The sequence below is a fragment of the Eubalaena glacialis genome, chromosome 10 (genome assembly GCF_028564815.1).
Source record: "Eubalaena glacialis isolate mEubGla1 chromosome 10, mEubGla1.1.hap2.+ XY, whole genome shotgun sequence".
NCBI classification, from domain to species: Eukaryota; Metazoa; Chordata; class Mammalia; order Artiodactyla; family Balaenidae; genus Eubalaena; species Eubalaena glacialis.
In genome coordinates this window covers 50,481,226-50,501,581 of record NC_083725.1, presented here as the reverse complement: position 1 = coordinate 50,501,581, position 20,356 = coordinate 50,481,226, and the positions used below count along the sequence as shown (strand labels likewise).

The window sequence follows — 20,356 nt, the reverse complement described above, 5'->3', positions numbered from 1 at the left end:
TGCCTAGAATAACAGGTGATATATGATAAGCACTCAGACAGTTGACTGGGTGACAGAATAATTGGGTGTCTAATGAACTGTGACAAGTAGATACCTTCTGGGTATTGTGGGGAGCATTTATTTACTGGTCTTAAAAGCATACCTTTAAGTATAGGAACTCAGATCCATTAAAGATAAATAAAGGAAGCTCTAGGTTGCTCAGTAGCGAAGTAAAAAAAAAAATACTACATTATGTATTATATCAATAGATTACAAACCCAGTATTGTTTTTTAATTTCAAAATAACTGTGTCAGTTATTGAACTATTGTCTCTGAGCTGCAAGCCTACTCTTCTCTACTTGGCTCTGGGGCTGGGGCTCTACAAATCACCTTTCGGCAAAGCACCTTTGCCAGCTGCTCTGGGTAGCGCCGGTAGGGGGCGCTAGAGGAGGGCTGGAAGAGGAAAAAGGGACATGGCCATGGCCTTATCTACTTGCTTCTGGTGCCTCTCAGCATTGCCCCAGCAATGCTTCTTCTTCACCTTGACAGGGCCAGTTTGTTCCAATCAGTGGGTAAATCCAATTTGCAGTTTTCCCAATGTTTGCAGAATCAGCCTCATGGCAACACTCTCCCTGCCTGACCTGGGCCATCAACTCCAGTTGGCCAGTACCTCCTCCTCAGAGGTCTGGATCCCAGCCCCAAGGCACCTCTCCTCCAAGCTCCTAGGTTTTAATCATTCCATCCTCTTCTCTTTGTTTACGCACCCTAGGGGTTGAAGCTTTATCCTGTACTTGTTACCTCTGTTATATCTTAGTCTTCTCTTTTTGCCTTTTCAGGTCTTCAAACCTAGCTAACTTTTTTTTTTTTTTTGTATCTGAATTCTTTTACTTAGGATAATTTTTTAAATTTATATTTTTTTATTGAAGTATAGTTAATTTACAATGTTTCAGGTATACAGCAAAATTTTTCAGTTATAGATATATTCTTTTTCAGATTCTTTTCCATTATAGGTTATAACAAGATTTTGAATATAATTCCCTGTGCTATACAGTAGGTCCTTGTTGTTTATCTATTTTATATATAGTAGTGTATATCTGTGAATCCCAAATCCCTAATTTATCCTTCCCCCACCCTTTTCCCTTTGGTAACCATTAGTTTGTTTTCTATGTCTGTGAGTCTATTTCTGTTTTGTAAATTAGTTCATTTGTATCATATTTTTAGATTCCACATATAAGTGATATCATATGACATTTGTCTTTCTCTGTCTGACTTACTTCACTTAGTATGATATTCCATATGTCCGTCCATGTTGCTGGAAATGGCATTATTTTATTCTTTTTTATGGCTGAGTAATATTCCATTTAGCTAACCAATTTTTTTAAAATTTTTATTTATTTATTTATTTATTTATTTATGGCTGTGTTGGGTCTTCGTTTCTGTGCGAGGGCTTTCTCTAGTTGCGGCAAGTGGGGGCCACTCTTCATCGCAGTGCACAGGCCTCTCACTATCGCGGCCTCTCTTGTTGCGGAGCACAGGCTCCAGACGTGCAGGCTCAGTAATTGTGGCTCACGGACCTAGTTGCTCCGCGGCATGTGGGATCTTCCCAGACCAGGGCTCGAACCCGTGTCCCCTGCATTGGCAGGCAGATTCTCAACCACTACACCACCAGGGAAGCCCTAGCTAACCATTCTTTATATTAAATCATCTCAGTTCAAATAACTGGTATGGTAGTTGATGTGGTGTGGACTGCACTCGGATACCCTGAGTCTTAGAAAACCTTCAGAGCTCTAATGAGAAGTCTGTCCCTCTGTAGTGGTTGGTGGGTCCTCTCTGGGTAACCACCTTTCTGGATGGGAAGCATAGGGTGCAAGGAGCAGTTAGATACATGAAGAGGCACTGCTTGTTCCTGAACATTTGGAGAGAACATTTGGCAGATCTTTTTGTGGGGGATGGAATTACAAATATCTCTCTCCTGGTCCTTAGAACTTTTTCTCTAGGACTTTTAAAATAAAAAGCTGGAAGAGACATTAAGGATCACTTAATTCAATCTCTTCATTTTATAGGTGAAGAAACTAAGGTCTAGAGAGGTTGGTATTTGCTTGAGTTCAGTTAATTAGAGCCATTGTCTGGACAGGAACTCACATCTCTTGATGCTTATTCCTGTGCATTTGTCACCACATCATGCTGTACTTTAGTTATAAACTCACCTTGGTCCTTCATGGGCTGATTAGGTGGGTCTCAGTCACATGCGGGCCATAGAGGGTAGTTGTACTTTCTGGAGTTATTAGGCATAAGATATGACTCTTTGGGGCTGCATTGAGACAAGGGCCTTGTATTTTTTTTCTTTCTGGAAACCTCATATCTTAGCTGTCACTGGGAAATGGCATTGTGAAAATGTGGAGGATATATAACTTTGCTTTGCTGGCTTCTAAGTGTTGAAGCCCCCTGAGCCTCAGGCTTTGAATCTGTCCTTTAGCTACATTCATTTTCTAGGTGAGCTCATCTAGTCCTGACTTTAAGTTCATTCTGTACTCCAGATTTATGTCTTCAATCTTGACCTTCACCTTGCTTTCCAGACACATATAACCAACCTACTATGTATCATCTCCCCAGGGATGCCAATAGGAAACTCAGACTTGACATGCCTGAAACCAAACTTTTCATCTTTTCCCCAGTTCCTAAGGCTGATTCTCCCCCAGTATTCTCCATCTCTGTAAATGGTACCACAATTTATCTAGTTACTCAAGACAAAAACTTTGGAATCATCCTTGAATTTTCTCTTTTCTTCACCTCTATGTATAATTCATCTGCAAACCCTGTGGATTATACCTTCTAAATATATCCAGAACCTAACTTCTTTTCACTTCCTCCATTGCTCCACTCTACTCTTACCCAGACTACTTTAGTAGTTTACTAATTGATCTCATGTTTCCACTCCTGCTATCTTTCATTCTATTCACATAACAGCCAGACTGGACTTTTAGAATTGCAAATCAGAGAACTAGAAACAAACATGGTGAGCCTTATGACCACTCCAGCTTGCTGCCTGGAAGTACTTTCCAGACTGTGTTTCAAGGAGGGAGAATCTATGCAGAACATGGCGACCCTGCTGAGCTGAGGAGAGATTGGAGTTTGGAGAGGCTGAGGCTGCTAACATTTTTAAATCAGAATAATGAAGAGGAGGAGCGAGCCCCTTGTGTCTGTTGCTGAATACCAAACTGTGCATAGGGTAGAACTCCATGAGGCAGGCAAAAAAATGGCTAGAGTCCTAGAAATTGAAAAATTACCAGAGCTTACACCTGGAAAGCTGGAAGGTGTTTGTGTTCTAATCAGTTAAGGGATAGTACTACTGAATTTCTGGAGCATTCAGTATAGATCTCAAAAGGCTAATACCATATTTATAAAGCTAAAATAGCCCTAGAGTAAAGACTACTTTAGACCCACACTAACAAAACTTAAAAACAAGTGTCAAAAATATCAAGCTGGACTTCAAGTAATTTGCCAAACTGGCCAGAAAAAAATTCAACACTCAATAATGTAAAGCACTTTTTATAGAACACTTTTATAGAACAAAATTCAACAGTCAATAATGTAAAATTCATAATGTCTAGCTTCCAAACAAAAATGACTAGACATGCCAAGAAACAGAAAAATGCAACCCATAGCTGTTGCTATTTTAGGGCCTTTGCATTTGCTGTTATCTCAGCCTAGAACTCTTTTTCTCAGATATCTGCATAATACCTCATTTCCTTTAAGTACATGATCAAATATTACCTCCTTAGAGAAGCCTTCCCTGATATACAAAATTGTCCTCATCTATCAATCTCATCCTGTTATTTTTTCTTATTCATAGTATTTTGTCACTAGATTACATGTCTCTTTGATATGTTTTTGTCTTGATATGTCTTATACAAAGTATATACTCAACAGACATAATGAATGAATGAATAAATATGATAAAATATTTTAGTTCCCTTTGAGTAAGGCTAAATATGGTTACTTAAATATCTAGTAAATGCCACCAGGATTTTTCTATGTATAAAATGTAGTCTGCCTTTACCTAGTTATCTCATTAAATTTATACAACCTTATGAAGTCAGTATTATTATATTCATTTATAGATGCCATTGATTTATTTATTTGACAAATATTTGTTGAGCACCTACCATCTAATCTATTGATAGATGGATAGATAGGTAGATAGATAGCTAGCTAGATAGATAGATAGATAGAGCAAAATATTCACAGTGTGAGAAGCCAAGGTCAGGCCCACTACCTTACTACCTTGAAACCTTGCATTTGTACAAGGCATTGTATAACTGGGGTAGCAGGATGTTGTGAACCCGACATGCAGACCTTAGAACCAGTGATGGGATCTTGTATGACTCTTATTTTGGCTCTAAAATTGAATAAAAGACAGCAGACCCTCACTTCCAGGCTTCCTTGACCTAGCAAATTCCTCTCTCCCCACAGTCTACTGAGACCCCTGACCTTTGGGCATTCTCTGTGGGAATTGGGGAGTGTCACTGTCCATTCGCATCATTATGTACCCTTGATTTTGTGTAAATCCTTTTTTTTAAAAAACTGAATTTATCCTCTTCTCACAGACTTCTACTTTCTGGGTTACCTCAATTAATAGTATCTTCAGTCAACTCCTTCCTCACTCTTGCTTCCAAACAGTCATCACATTCTTCCTCCTTAATTTCTCTCATATCCCTTCACTTCTCTCCAACCCCTTGCCACTGCCCTAGTTCAGGCTGTTAACTTCTCCTGTCTGGGGAACCGCAACCTCTTACGCCTTTATCTCCTGACTCCGGTCTTGCTCCTTACAATCAGTTCTCAATTCTCTAGCTAGGTGTGTAAAATTGATCACTTCACCCCCCCCTTCTTACAACTATCTCTCTTCAGAATAAAGTCTGAAGTCCTTAGCATCACAGAGAGAGCATAGCATTGCATTGTGTGTATTCTCTGCATTGCTAGCTGGCAGAAGTGCTGGAAAACCAGAGTGAAAGCATCCCTATTGAGTCTGCGCTGCTATTCTCTATAGTCCTTGAACCCGACCTTTCTCTCGTGGTCTATATAAACTAAACTGTCTACAAGGAAAGGATGCCGGGCCAACAATGACAGCATAATGCAGTTAAGAGCCATAATAAAAGCCAACACCGAATGTTCTACAGGAAGCAAAGAAAAAGATGCTTGGAGTGGCAGGAGAAGGTCGGAGGAAATGAGGCTTAAGTTTAATCTTAACGGATGGGTAGTTTTGCAGGCGGTCAAGGTGAGACAAGGCATTCTGGGCTGAGCATACAGCGTGGCGCAGGGGTAGAGGTGTCAGATGATAGAGGGTTTGATAGGTCACACTCCTGAGTCTGGCTGTATCTTGGCACAGGGATCACTGGAGGGTTTTAGAATCAGTTTTCTGTGTTGAAAGGTGACTTTGGCAACAATGTGTGGGATGGATTTAGGTGGAGACTGGAGGCAGGAAACCAGTGAAGAGGCCACTGCAATAGGTCAGGCAAGAACTAATGAGGGACAGAAACAACACCACCAGCTAACATCGATTCAGAGCTTACTGTGTTTCTGACACATAGTAGGTTCCCATTTTAGCTCATTTTATCCTAACAACATTCCTAGGAGGTAGGGAAACTGAGACAGTTTGCCCAGGGTTGCACAGTCAGGGACGAAGCTGAGATAGAATGCCAGGTAGTAGCCCAAAGCTTATGTCCCACGACGAAGGGGATGGATTCTAGAGTCTTGTAGGATATTAAGTAATTAAAGGATAAGTTCCCAGTTTCCTCCCAGAACAGTCCAGCTCAGAGTGCTTGATTTGACTTGTGAGAGGGTCACCAGAGGCCCATCCAACTTCCCCTGGGCATGAAGGACAGGAGTCAGGCCAGCTGCGGTGGCAGCTGGGCCGGTTTTGTACTTCCTCTGAGCTTGGCTTGTTTTGCTGCTGTCTCGTCATACAAAAATGTCACTGGATTTGAATTATGAGAGTCATTATAGCAGGCTGGTGCCAGCATGATGCATGACCAACACCCTCTCCAAATGAGAAGGAATGCTCCCTATGGGCTAAGTTTAGGGCTCATATGGCTAATTAGAAACTACAGAAAATGCCAGCATTTGAGATTTACCAGCAGCCTCTGTAAGGCGAAGCAGATGCCTCTGTTTTCTGTGAAGGACTAAATGAGAAGGAAATGAATTGTCACCACTTACCACTCAGCAATGAGCAAAACTTTCAAGACCAAAGTGACAAAAAGGGTTTAAGTTTGTATTTCCCAGATTATTTCTACCTAATAGAAATGTGAGCTAATTTTAAGCTTTAAAATCAGACACACTTGTCAGCTATTAGTGATGGCTGTATTATCGTGCTTCTTTTCCCCAAATCGACCTGATTCTGCTCCATTGGCAGTTGGATGAAGCAGAAGCAAAGCAAGCAAGACACCTTGGTCCTTGAGACTCTCTGTAAATGTGAGAAAACTCTAGCAACTATTGTGTTCATACAACGGCCCCAGGTCTTTTAACTTTTTTTATTGAAGTATAGTTGACCTACAATATTATATTAGGTTCAGATGTACAGTATAGTAATTCAGTGTTTTTACAGATTATTCTTCAGTAAAAGTTACTACAAGATAATGGATATAATTCCCTGTGCTGTACAATATATCCTTGTTCCTTATCTATTTTTTACATAGTAATTTGTATCTCTTTTTTTTTTTTTTAATTTATTTATTTATTTATTTTTGGCTGTGTTGGGTCTTCGTTTCTGTGCGAGGGCTTTCTTTGGTTGTGGCGAGCGGGGGCCACTCTTCATCGCGGTGCGCGGGCCTCTCACTGTCTGGCCTCTCTTGTTGCGGAGCACAGGCTCCAGACGCGCAGGCTCAGTAGTTGTGGCTCACGGGCCCAGTTGCTCCGCGGCATGTGGGATCTTCCCAGACCAGGGCTCGAACCTGTGTCCCCTGCATTGGCAGGCAGATTCTCAACCACTGCGCCACCAGGGAAGCCCAGTAATTTGTATCTCTTAATCCCTCATGCCTATCCTGCTCTTCCCCCATTCCCACTCTCCACTGGTAACCACTAGTGTGTTCTCCATATCTGTGAGTCTGCTTCTTTTTTTTGTTATATTCACTAGTTTGTTGTATTTTTTAGATTCCACATATAAGTGATATCATACAGTATCTGTCTTTCTCTGTCTGACTTATTTCACTATGCACAATATTCTCTAGGTCCATTCATGTTGCGGTTTATAGGTCTTTTTGATGTGACAACATTCCTGGGGGCTTTGAACCTACTGTACTTTTGTGTCTTGTAATGTAAGTCCATTGCTCCCCCCAACTAAATTAACAAAAACTTAACAAAATTTAAACAAAAATTAAATAGTTAAAATTTTTAAATTTCAGAAAGTTTTATTGGCAGCATTTTCATCGTGTTTAAACTTGTAGATCTCAAAGAATCACTTCTTTGCTTCCTTTAGCTCTCTGATCAAAGCCACCTCGTCTGAGGGGTCTTCCCACCCACTGAATATAAATAAATACCAACATGCCTTTGCTCTGCCCACACCATTACTCCCTGATTCAGTTGCCCTGTTATTTTTCTCCATAATACTTAACAGCACCAATAAATGTGTTTGTCATTCATTTCTCCTTACTAACAAAAAGCTCCATGAGGGCAGGGACTTCATTTTGTTCACTGCTCTACCCCCAGTATCTAGAACAGTTCTTGGCCCATAGTAGATGCTCAACAAATATTTATGGAATGACTTAATAAATAACTCCTAGCCTACTTCTGATTACGTTAGTCTAATGTGTATTCAGAGTTCATGCTTATCTTCAAGCAGCATATTCAAAAGCTGTCTATTTCATTCATCTCCTTTTTCCTCATGTCTTGCTGGTTGCCATGTGTTTGCAAAGTTATAGCACTCCTCACATGTGGCAGAATTTTCTTTGATTTTGAGAATCATTCCTACTGTCAAAGGTCTCAGCCATTAGAATGTGCAACATTATCCTTTTCTTATCATTTTAACCACCTTCTTAATCCTACTTTTGTTTCCATTGTAAAGATGCTCTTCTTAATAATCTTAGTAAATTCTTAGAACTATCCCATATGTCAGAAGGCAAAACCACTGCTGAGATCTCATGTTGGTCACAGGCACTTTGGCTCTGGAGTTCAGCTTTGCTTTTGTGGGAGAGTTCATACCTCCCAAGTTCACAAATAGACGAGTTTCTCCACTCCGAGGGATGCATAGCGTTATGCCACTGTCCCTATTACCTGGCCTCCTTCGTGTGCCTCCTAGAGGCCTTAAGATGTCCAGCTTCCCCCTTTGCTGCTGCTGTTCCCTCTGCCTGGAATGGCCTTCCTTTCCCCAGCTCCAACTCCTCTCCTCTCTGGGTCTTTCTCTTGGACTGGTCTTATCTTTTCAACCAGATTCTGATCAGTGAGATTCCACGTAAGGAACCATGGACTTGGAGTCAAAAGTTCACCTTTGAGCCTCATGTCTGCTTCATCTTGGGCAACCACCTCTGAGCCTTGGCTTCCTCCTTGGTAAAATGCTGATAACCGTTTGTCCTTGGACAATGAGACATGACTGTTTTAGGGTCAGATACGACCGTACAGGAAAAGGGCTTTGGAAATGATTCAGCTTATGCAAAGATCCCAGACGTTATCATTAGAGGATTTTTGTGTGTTATGCTTGTAAAGGGAAAACACACTCACTGTTTTCCTTCAGACTATTCCATATGATACTCTGAATGCTTCTGTACTCTGATCACCAAATGTATGGTCATTTTTCCCACACCAGGCAATTCTGTGACACCAGTTGGGTGTCTGACAATTTAACTCAGTTCTGACACCACCTGGAGATAGCATGAGATCCCACAGGTTAATGGCTCACTCTCACAAGACATCCCCTCCCCTTGTTGCCTGTAATTCCGACTACTGGCTATACATCAGACATTTCTATGCACCCTTCTTGGGTTTGATTAATTTGATAGTTTGGCTTAGAGAACTCAGGAAATCAGCTTACTTACTAGCTTACCTGCTTATTATAAAATGATATAACCGAGGAAGAGCCAGATGGAGGAGAGTCCCGGGGCAAGGTATGTGGGCAGGGTTGTGGAGCTTCCATGGCCCCTCTGGGCTGCGCACACCACTCTCCCCCCAGCACTGCCTCGTGTTCACCAACTCAGAAGCTCTCTGAACCTTCTTCTTTTGTTTTTTTCTGGAGGGCTCATTGCATAGGCACGATTGATTAAACCATTGGCTAGTGGTTACTGAACTCAGTCTCTAGCCCCTCTCCCTTCCTGAAGGTCAGGGGTGGGCATTGGGGGTGGAATTGAAAATTTCAACCCTCTAATCCTGGTTGGTTCCCCTGGCAGGAACCAACCTGAGGGGCTTTCCAAAAGTCACCTCATTAACACAAACTCATCTGTGGTTTGAGAGAGTCTTGTGATGAATAACAAAAGGCACGTTTATCGCTTTTATCCCTTAGGAAATTCCAAGGGTTTTAGAAGCTCTGTGCCAGAATGGAGAAAGACCAAAATACCTATTTCTTATTATCAATCACACAGTCTCACAGGGCTGCCTCTAGAACAGTATGGCCCATGCTAAGAACTTCATATAAATCCCAGGTGATGGGTGGTGGCTGAGTGACAGAGTACATTTCAACTATAATTGCAAAATGAAACTCTGCTCAGAACTGGCTTTGTTTCCTTTTATGAACCTCAGCACCTGGGCCAGGGTGATGAAAGGGGGGAAGAGAAAAAAGAAGGAAGCTGAGCTTTTAAAGAGCTGTGCATTCTGTCTGTATATACTACTTCGTATAATTACATTTCCGGAACTCCTTCCCTTTGCAGGTTTGGAATGTTTACTCATTCATTCTTTTGTTTATTCATTCACTAAACATTTATTGAGAACCATTATGCCCTGGGCATGATAGAATATGATGCATAAGGTACATCCTGAATCACAGCTGGGTGGAGCAATCCTGCATGAGAGCAAGATGGGTGCCATGATGAGATATGTCCAGGGATGGAGGGAACACCTAGTCCAAACCAGGGGGTTACCAATTATTCTCAGAGTATTGTTTGCATGGAGGGTAAGAGGGTACAGTGGGTGTGTGACAGCATGTGGTAAGGCAAGAAAACATTTAAGATAAAGGAATCCATTGGACTCTGCTGTTCTATTCTTGAACCCATGTCTTCAGTCACTTTAGGGCTGAATTGCTGGTTTATCAGGGGTCAGGTGGCCTGGTCCTTGTCTCCATGACATGGAGTAATTTTTTTTTTTAACATCTTATTGGAGTATAATTGCTTTACAATGGTGTGTTAGTTTCTGCTTTATAACAAAGTGAATCAGCTATACATATACATACATCCCCATATATCCTCCCTCTTGCGTCTCCCTCCCACCCTCCCTATCCCACCCCTCTAGGTGGTCACAAAGCACCCAGCTGATCTCCCTGTGCTATGCTGCTGCTTCCCACTAGCTATTTATTTTACATTTGGTAGTATATATATATATATATATATATATATATATATATATATATATATATATATATATATATATATATAAAGTCCATGCCACTCTCTCAGACATGAAGTAATTTATTTAGACCTATTCTCAGCATAGCCTTGGAGGAAGAGGCCAAGTCAGGGTCCCTACATAAAGATCCCTGTGTTTCTCGATGTGTCTTACTCATTTTAGCCATCTGTGGATAAGGTCTGATACTCAAACACAGGGAAAGCTAGTTGAATCTGTTGGGAAGGAAGAAATTTTCCTCTGCCCTTCTAGGTTCTTCTGGCTTAAGAATTAAACTGATATGAGAGAGATTAACAGGAGAAAATGAAACAGAAGTTTAATAACATGTATATATGGGAGAGCCCCAGGAAAACTGAATATCTCACCAAAATGGCTGAAAGCCTGACCTTAAATATCATCTTTGGCTAAAGACAAAAGATGGTGTTGCGAGTAGTGGTTTGGGACATCAAAGGGGATGAAGGTAATGCACATGAAGATGGAAAAGCAAATATTTGGTAAATAAATGTTTGCTGGGCCATGCAGAGACAATGGGACACAGGGTGGATTCTGATCTCTAGCCCTTGCCTAGAGTTTCCCCACCACCCCAGACCATATTCCTTGCAGATATCTCTGGTGATGCTCTATTCTGGGAACAGGCCCTCTATCTAAATTATTTTAGGCAGTTAGGGTGAAGGTCAAAGTCTCTTCCTCAGCCTCTTTGGGCCTTGATTGTTTTCAGCTGGAAATAATCCACATGACGAAAAGACATTTTGGGGTGGCAAATTTTGCTCCCCTACAAGTTTGTTTCCAATTGGATAATTTTGCTCTAGACTGCTCCTAGACTGCTGCTTGGGTAGGTTGGGAAGCTCAAAGCCTCTTAGTTAAAGAAACCCATTTCTGGGACTTCCCTGGCGGTCCAGTGTTTAAGACCTCGCCTTCCAATGCAGGGGGTGTGTGTTTGATCCCTGGTCAGGGAGCTAAGATCCCACATGCCTCGCGGCCAAAAAACCAAAAAACATAAAGCAATATTGTAACAAAATTCAATAAAGACTTTAAAAATGGTCCACATTAAAAAAAAAACTTTAAAAAAAAAGAAACCCATTTCCCTGTTTTTTCTTTTCTTTTTTAATAACAATAAGTTTAATAAAAATTTAAATTTAAAATAAATTATTTAAAACAAATAATTTTTGGGCGTGCTCATTGTTACTGGGGTATCATTGCTTCTAGCTCTTTCAAGATAAAGAGCAAAGAAATATATGTACAGTTGTCCCTTGGTATCTGCCTAGGATTGGTTCTAGGACTCCAGCAGATACCAAAATTTGAGGATGCTCATGACCCTTATATAAAAATGGCATAGTATTTGCATATAACCTACACACATCCTTCCGTATCCTTTCAATCATGTCTAGATTACTTACATATCTAATACAATGTAAATGCTATGTAAAAAATTGTAGCAAACTCAAAATTTTGCTTTTTGGAACTTTCTGGAGTTATTTTTTTCCCAAATATTTTCAATCTGAGTTGAATCTGTGGATGCAGAACCTGTGGATACAAAAGGTCAAACGTATGTATAATAAACCCATGCGTATATACACATCTGCATTTCTGTAACTATCCATGTGTATCTATATTAAGCTAAACATGAATTTATACTATGTCTCTTTTTATTTTAGAATAGTTTTAGAATTACAGAAAAATGGTATCAATAGTACAGTGAGTTCCCATATACCCCTCACCCTGTTTCCCTTATGTGAACATCTTACATTACCATGGTACCTTTGTTACAACTAAGAAATCAGTGTTGGTACATTTCTATTAACCAATCTCTACATTTTATTCGAATTTCACTAGTTTTCTGACTAATGTCCTTTTTCTGTTCCAGGACCCCACCTAGGATCTGATATTACATTTAGTTGTCATGTCTCCTTAGGTTCCTCTTGGCTATGACAGTTTCTTAGATTTTCCTTGTTTTTGATGACCTTGACAATTTTGAGGAGTGTTGGTCAGATATTTTGTAGAATGCCCCTCAGTTGGTTTGTCTGATATTTTTCTCATAGTTAGAATGGGTTTATGGATTTGGGGAGGTCACACAGCTGAAGTGCCCTTATCATATAATATCAGGAGTACTTGCTATCAATATGATTTATCACTGATGATGTTAATCTCAATTAAAATGTCTCCTGGCCAAAGTGGTATTTTCTAGTTTTCCCCACTCTAAAATTACTTTTCCCCCACCTTCCATACTCTATTTTTTGGAAGCACAGTCCACACTAAAAGAGGTGGGGTACTGAACTCCATTTCAAAGAGACAGGAGTATCTATATAAATTATTTGAAATTTATCTCTAAGGAAGATTTGTCTCTTTCTCCCTATTTATTTAATCAATCATTTATTTATATCAGCGTTGACTCATAGATATTTATTTTATACTTGGGCTATAATCTAATACTATGTTATTTATTTTGTTGCTCAATTTCTTTCTGCTTTGGCCCTTGGGAGCCATTTCAGGTTGGCTCCTGTGTCCCCTTGGTTTGTTTATTTTCATGTCCTGCTTTTTGTTTTTTGAGCACTTCCTTGCTTTCTGGCACAGCAATATGCTCCAAGCTCATCTTTATTCTTCTTTCTCACCCCTAGAATCAGTCATTTCTTCAAGGAGCCCTAGTTGCTTTTAGTAGAGAATGGCATTAGAAGCCAAGACCTTGGCACTGGGTGTGCTCATTGCTACTGGGCTGTCACTGCTTCTAGCTCTCTCAGCAGGAAATATATATGTATAATAACCCATGCATACACACATATTTCTGTATTTATCCATCTGTATCTATGTTAAGCCGAACATGAGTTTATATTGATGTCCTTGACTCTAATCCAGTACTACATGGATTATTCTAGCCTTCCCTCTTTGCTTATCTGTAAGAATTATCCCTATGACAGTGAGAAACCTGGCTCCCACCATCCACCATTCAACTCCATTATATATGCATAGCTGTTTCATAATTGTTAACTCATACCCCTGTGAGAAGCAGTTTTAGAGTACAGTGTTTATATACAATTCCCTTTGTCCTTAGCCTTATAGTTTCTAGTCAAATCAAGGTTTCCAAAATTTCTAAAACTATTTAGGTTAGTTTCATTTTCTTCCCCCCACTCCCTATAGGGCATCTCCCTCCTTTAAAATTATTTCTTCCCATTTGACTTGGGAGAAATACTGGATGTTGGTTTGTCAATGAGCTTTTGAACCATGACGTTTCTCTCAAGTCAGTGTCATAACTATAAGAGCTTTTCACCAGACATGGCAGACAGATAAGTGTTCTAGATGATTTTCATAAAATGGTAAAATCTCTTTTTTCACATGTTTTATAATTATAAAAGTCTAAGTGCTCATTCTGGAAAATGTGGAAATTGTTATACTATAGCAAAGTGTAAAGAGTAAAGAATCTCTAAACTCACCATGAAGAGCTATTTTCTTCAAATTTCCAGTAACAGATGTACCATGTTATATAAACACTGTAAACATCCAGAATATGAGTTTGGAAAAAGCAATGTCAGTCAACTCTGATCTGGAAAACATGTGGTTTCTCTTGAGAAAGTAAGGAACTTAAAAAGATAAGATATGCTTGAAGACACAGAGATTGAAGTGGAAATTACCACCTCCCCTGCTTCTGCCTTACATCTGGGTAGTTGTGCGCTGAAAAAATTCCCTCCGCTTAAACCCCTTCTTTCAGAACTGAGAGCCCCATCCATCCTTCCTTTCTCCAGGCACTTTGCTTTGCACATTGTAGGAACTCAGGAAATAATTGTCATGTAGCTGAAGTAGACCTAAGTCAGCCTCAAAAATCAACTGTTTCTATTTAATTTCAGATGTATTTTAATTTATTTTTCATTTGGCAATAAACACTTTTTTAGTGGATTAATCATGACTCATTTTATAGCTGGCCCTACATTTAAAATGTTGGCTCTTTCCGCCCTCCAAAGCCCTTGATGGAGCACATTAGCCGAACTCTGTTGCCTTTATGAGCTGGGGCCCACTTTATTGGCCACAGAATGTTTGTACTTTGGTGTCTTTAACTCCAAGTTCCTTTTACTCACCAAAGGAAGAACCACAAGAGAGACTTTTGCCAGAGGCAGAAAACCTTTCTCCTCTCTTGCTTCAAATCTATCACTTTACACAGAGGGTGTTTTAATGGGGAAAAGCTAATAAAACTTTTTGCTTTGGATTTTTTCCCTCCCAGGGAAACAGTATTTGGGCCATATAGAGCCATTCAATCTGATGGACCAACTGTTTTAAAGACTTCCCCTCCCTAAGCCCAGTCTTCTCACAGGGATGACAACCTCAGCATTGTCAGGGCTGAGGTAACAGTCTCGGGCGCCAGTTCAGTTCTGGGCTCATTGCAGGGTTCTGGGTACCTCTCTTTTTGGGGGTTGTATATCTGCTTTGTGTCAGTGGGAGGGCTAAAGGGAAGCTGAAGGAACAGCCTGGGGTAGCAGGGCAGCCGGGCATTTGTGACATCAGCAGGGCTACCTTCATTTGAGTAGGATAAACGTTTCTGTACAAGGCAGTGGTCCAGCTTGAGTGGGGGGCTGAGATCCAGCCTGTGCCCGGCTCGCCTGTGCCCTGGTGTGGAACTGTGTATGGGTGTCTGAGGGCTGCTGTAACAAACTACGACTAACTGGGTGTCTTAAAACAGCAGAAACTTGGGAATTCCCTGGTGGTCCATTGGTTAGGACTCTGTGCTTTCACTGCCAAGGGCATGGGTTCAATCCTTGGTCGCGAAACTAAGATCCTGCAAGCTCCATGGCATGGCCAAAACAAACAGACAGACAAACAACCCCAGAAATGTATCCACTCATAGTTCTGGAGGCTAGAAGTCTGAAATCGAGATGTGGCTGGTCCTGGAGTCTCAGAGGGAAAATCTGCACCATGTCTCTCTCTTAGCTTCTGATGGTTGCTAGCAATCTTTGGCATCACTTGGTTTGTGGCAGCATAACTTCAATTTCTGCCTACATCTTCATGTGGCCTTCTCTGTATGTGTTTCTTCTCTTCTTACAAGGACACTGGTCATATTAGATTTAGAGTCCACCCTAATCTAGTATGACCTCATTTTAATTAATCACATCAATAAATACCCTATTTCCAAATAAGGTCACTTCTGAGGTTCCTGTTAAATACGAATTCTGGGGGGAACATTATTCCACTCCAAATGGGCATCAACCTGGAGGAGAAGGCACCTTTTAAAAATTTGCCATTGGCTCTGTTTACTTACCAAGCTATATAGCATTTGCTTTTTTTTCTTATTTGTACAAAGTTGGATATCATCTGTGGAAGCAGTCAGCTATGCAAGATCCATTAGTTTGCAAGCTTCCTGAAACAGAAACCCTATCTGATGCCTCTTTGGGAAGTGCCATGGCCTGTATGGTAGATTGAGTTCTTAAAAGTGTTTGTTTCAAGAAAGACAAATACCATATGATATCACTTGTTTGTGGAATCTAAAAAAATGATACAAATGGACTTATTTACAAAACAGACTCACAGACAGAGAAAACAATCTTATGGTTATCAAAGGGGAGGAATAAATTAGGAGTTTGGGATTAACAGATATACAATACTATCTATAAAATAGATAAACAACAAAGACCTACTGTATAGCACAGGAAACTATATTCAATATATTGTAATAACCTATAATGGAAAAGAATCTGAAAAAGAATAGATATATGTATATGTATAACTGAATCACTTTGCTGTATACCTGAAACTAACACAACATTGTAAATGAACTATACTTCAATAGAAATTTAAAAAAATAAAAAATAAAAATAAATGTCTGCTGCAATGACAGTAAGGAAGCCTGAAAAGAAAACTTCTGATTCCAGCAATTGTAGCAAAACTTTTTTTTCTTTTCAACACAGGTGAGTCATCCTTAACCTGTTTCATCCCATGTTTTTTCTGCTTCTCTGGTGGTTTGGAAAAGTCTCTTGGATTCTCATGGGTTAAGTGAGGTAGGTTCTACCTCATCACTAAGAGATGCATTCCTTTTCAAAGTGGGCTCCATGGAATATTAGCCCCATTAACAATTGTTCCAGGAGAAAAGGGTTTTGTGGTCAAATAAGACTTCTGGGAAATTGTGCATTTGCTATTCTTTTCCTGGAAATTAGCTATACACACTGGCTTTGTAGAGGTTCTGACAAGTCCTGCAGTAGAGAAACCGATTACACTTTGTTTAATCCAGTGTATCTCAAATTAACTTGACCACAGAGTCTCCCCCACCCCTTTTTTGGGGTGTAATAACACCTATTACAATCCACAGAACTAGTCCAGTGGTTTGAGTACCACTGGAGAGAGTGGTCAAGAATATAAATGTTGCAATCAGGCTCAAGTTAAAAACTTAGATTTGTTGACTTCAGACAAGTAACTGAACCTCTCTGAGCCTGAGTTCCTCATCTGTAAGATGGCATTATAATGCTTCTTGCTTCGTAGGATTAACTGAAATGATGTAGATAAAGTGCTTAGCACCAGGCCTGGGATATAGTAACAACTGAATACAATTAAGTATCTATTATTATATTATTATTAAAATTTTTAAATTATTTACAGCCCTATGACTTCTTATATTATTCTTAGAGATCATTTGGGGGAAATGACAATCTTGATTCTAGCAAAGAAGATCAAAACTGTTGACTTTTGTAAAAATCAGGGGCTTTTCCTCAGCTTCTCAGAACTCTGGGGATTGATATTCACCAAATCCAGTCCTTCTGAAGCCGGGGAACTCTACCAATCAGTTGTGATTTCTTAGGCTGGTCATAAGCCAGTTATGGTCACCTGAAAGAAAATTAAAACCCAAGTGGCAAATGAAGTTCGGCATTTCAAAAGGCACTTCCTGGTTACTGGATTACCTCTGGGAATGTGAGGTTGGGGCAGGAGGGAGATGTGAGAAACAGGTCAGGGGAAATGACTTGAACATTCCTGGGTTCTAGAAGCACCAACCTGTCCTTTTCGGACGCATGTACCACAGAAGATATCACAGAGTCCACTGACGACTTGGCTGAGGCAAAGGACAGCTTCTACCACACCGATCCCCAGCAGGATGGAGAACAAGACCACGTTCCAGAGGACGATGTGCTCAGGCTCTTGGCAGGTAGCCCAGGTGGGCTGGTTGAGTAAGTAGCTGTTCCTGCCAGGACAGGGGAGACAATTAGCCTGGCTTTGAGAGACAGGAAAGGGAGAGAGCTGCCATTTACAAGCATGTGAGAGGCACTAGTCTATTACATCGCTCTCATCTTCATAAGGGTAGTACATTCATGACTGCCCATTGGTCGAGGGTCGAACACACCATCTTTCCCTGTAACAGCACAGCATCTGAGCAAGGCATTGTGGGTACAGACATAACCACACAAGGGAGCACAGGAAGAAGTGGGAAATTGTGTGGTGCAAGATTTGAACTGCTCTAAAGATCTCAGGGGCAGTAAGGATTGGTTAAGAGCTCAGGCTCTGAAGTCCCACAGACCCAGATCCTAACTCCAGCTTCTTCACTAGGAAGTTCTTGATAAGCTTTGTCAGGGAGGGATAAAATGTCCCCCTCTACATGTCTTGAGTTCTTGTGGCTGGACTAATAATAAAGTTGACACAACACAGATTAACAGGAGAAAGAGAAACAAAATTTAATGCATGCCCCTGGAGGTCTCGTAGAAATGAGACCTAAAGTTGTGGCCAAAGGAGGCAGCTTTTTTTTTTCTTTGGCCACACCCCACGCAGCTTGTGGGATTTTAGTTCCCCAGCCAGGGATTGAACCCAGGCCCTCAGCAGTGAGAGTGCAGAGTCCTAACCACTGGACCACCAGGGAATTCCCCAAAGGAGGCAGCTTTTACACTCTTCAGACAAAGAAACAATAAATTTGTGAGGAATTGACAGGACAAAGAAACTTAGGTTTGGGTGCTTAATTAGTAAAGAATCTAAACAGTTCGAGCTTGGTAGTAAATTAAGGAAGTAACAAGGCCTGTTCATATAGACTCCTTGGCCCTGAACTCTCTATCTCTGGCAATAAGGGTGTCCTTCTAGCCCCCGATGTAGGGAGTGCACCTTTCACATGAGAGATTTATTTCCTGCTTTCAGGGAGACAAGGGAGGAGGGTCAGAATGGGCTTCTTGCATCATCTCTTTCTTAAGTAACTTTCACTCAAAATAATCAATATACCATTGATTGATATATGCGTCAATATGTAGCCTTCCCTGGCCCCAATAGTTTCCTAAGTGTTTCTGTATATCAGCTTCCTTATATGTAAAATGGGGCTAAAAAATAACATCAATACCATCGAGTGGGTTGGGAGGATTAGATATTAGCACAGTGTCTGCCATGCAGTAGGCACTGTGGGCAATATATTTATAATTATTATCATAAAATGGGGAGGTCTAGAGGTTTAGAGTAGCTGGAGAGGGTTTCGTGGGGGAAGGATGGAGTCACCTGGCCTTGAAGGAGGCAGCAGCCAAGGGGAGGGCAGTGCATCATAAGAGGAAACAGCAGGCAAGCAAAAACTCTAAGGAATATTTGGAATCAGAGGGTTCTAGTTGGACAAAGAGAAAATGGAATAGGTTTTCCGGCCCTGTTTCATAGAGTTATATATTATTTGGTATCTCTGCCTTTAATCTCTGCCTTCACCCATATCCATACTCGTCTATTGAGTTCTCAATGAGATTGCAAGTTCCGTAAATGTAAAGATTTCTTGGCCTTAATGAGTACTTTTACATTTTACAAATCCCCTCCGGCTCATCTACAACGAAAGGATTGAAGGGGAAAATGGAGCTGGGATGCTTGCTGGAGGGCTGGTGTAGACACGGAAGCAAAGGGTGTTGCAGATTTGGAACGGGGTGATGACAGACTAGGCGAAGAGCAGCGGCCAGATTCAAGGTGCACTGGTGAGGTAGAACTCACAGGATTTGGTGGTGGATTGAACTTGGGGTGCAGAAGGGAGAATAATCAATGACCCACAGGTTTTGGGTGCCATCTGACGGGCTGGGGATGACAGAGAGGAAATTGGCAAGGGAACATCAAGGGTTTGGACATATAAATATTGAAATGATCTGAAATTCGCAAGAGGAAATTTCAAAGAGGTAATTTGGTATCTGAGTCAGGAATTCAGAAGAAAGATCTGGGCTGGAGATAGACATTTGGGGATTATTTATATGGGTAGATGGAGGGTTCTGAAAGCCATGGGGATGGATGAGCTCTACCAGGGAGAGAACATGAAATGAGAAGAGAAGCAGTGTCTTTCTCAATCATTGGTGCTGGGTTTCTTTCCTTATTCCTTTAGGAAAATCAGTGGGCATCACAGGGCCTGCCATTTAAGGATATTTGTGCAACCCTGCAGTGTAAACCCTGACAGTTGGTTTTTCTTTTTGTAATGCAAGTGCCTGACTTAAGCTTTGATTGTGAGGCATCCGCTTCAAAGAGGGCTATCTCAGATCAACACAGTGCCAGCTTCACACCTAGGTAAAAGCCTGACTGAGGCTCCTTTGTTTTAGTGATCTTGGTTGATTTCAATAACCGACCTTTTGGGCCACTTATTTTTTCTATTCCTGTGCTTTAAATTCCTGCTTTTATGTTGTAAGTTCATCAGTAAAGAGTGAGCCTGCGAAACCCTAGACCCCCAGCCTCAAACCCGATAAAAGCAGAACCCCAGGCCCAGGCACTGCGCTCCCTACCCCCCCACCTCCCCTCCCCCCTGACCTTGCTGTGTGACCCCAGGTGTGCTGTGTAATTTCCAGGTCCTGTATGTAAGAAATCTTTATTTTTTCAAAGTTTCTTGATGGTTCTTGCTAAAGGGCGTCTTGCAATCATAATAAGAACCACAAGGGCTGGTCCAACCACAACA

General features: G+C 41.0%; 1 protein-coding gene across 1 annotated transcript in view; it reads right to left on the bottom strand.

The window, feature by feature from the left end:
- Positions 1–324: 324 nt before the first annotated feature.
- LOC133099846 (transmembrane 4 L6 family member 1-like) overlaps positions 325–20,356 on the bottom strand; it is a 47,994-nt gene continuing 27,962 nt past the window's right edge. The window contains exons 4-5 of the mRNA XM_061203703.1: positions 17,476–17,662; positions 325–432 (exon numbers count right to left, since the gene is read on the bottom strand). Coding sequence (XP_061059686.1) covers positions 325–432; positions 17,476–17,662 — 295 coding nt within the window. The remainder of the gene's footprint in view (positions 433–17,475; positions 17,663–20,356) is intronic.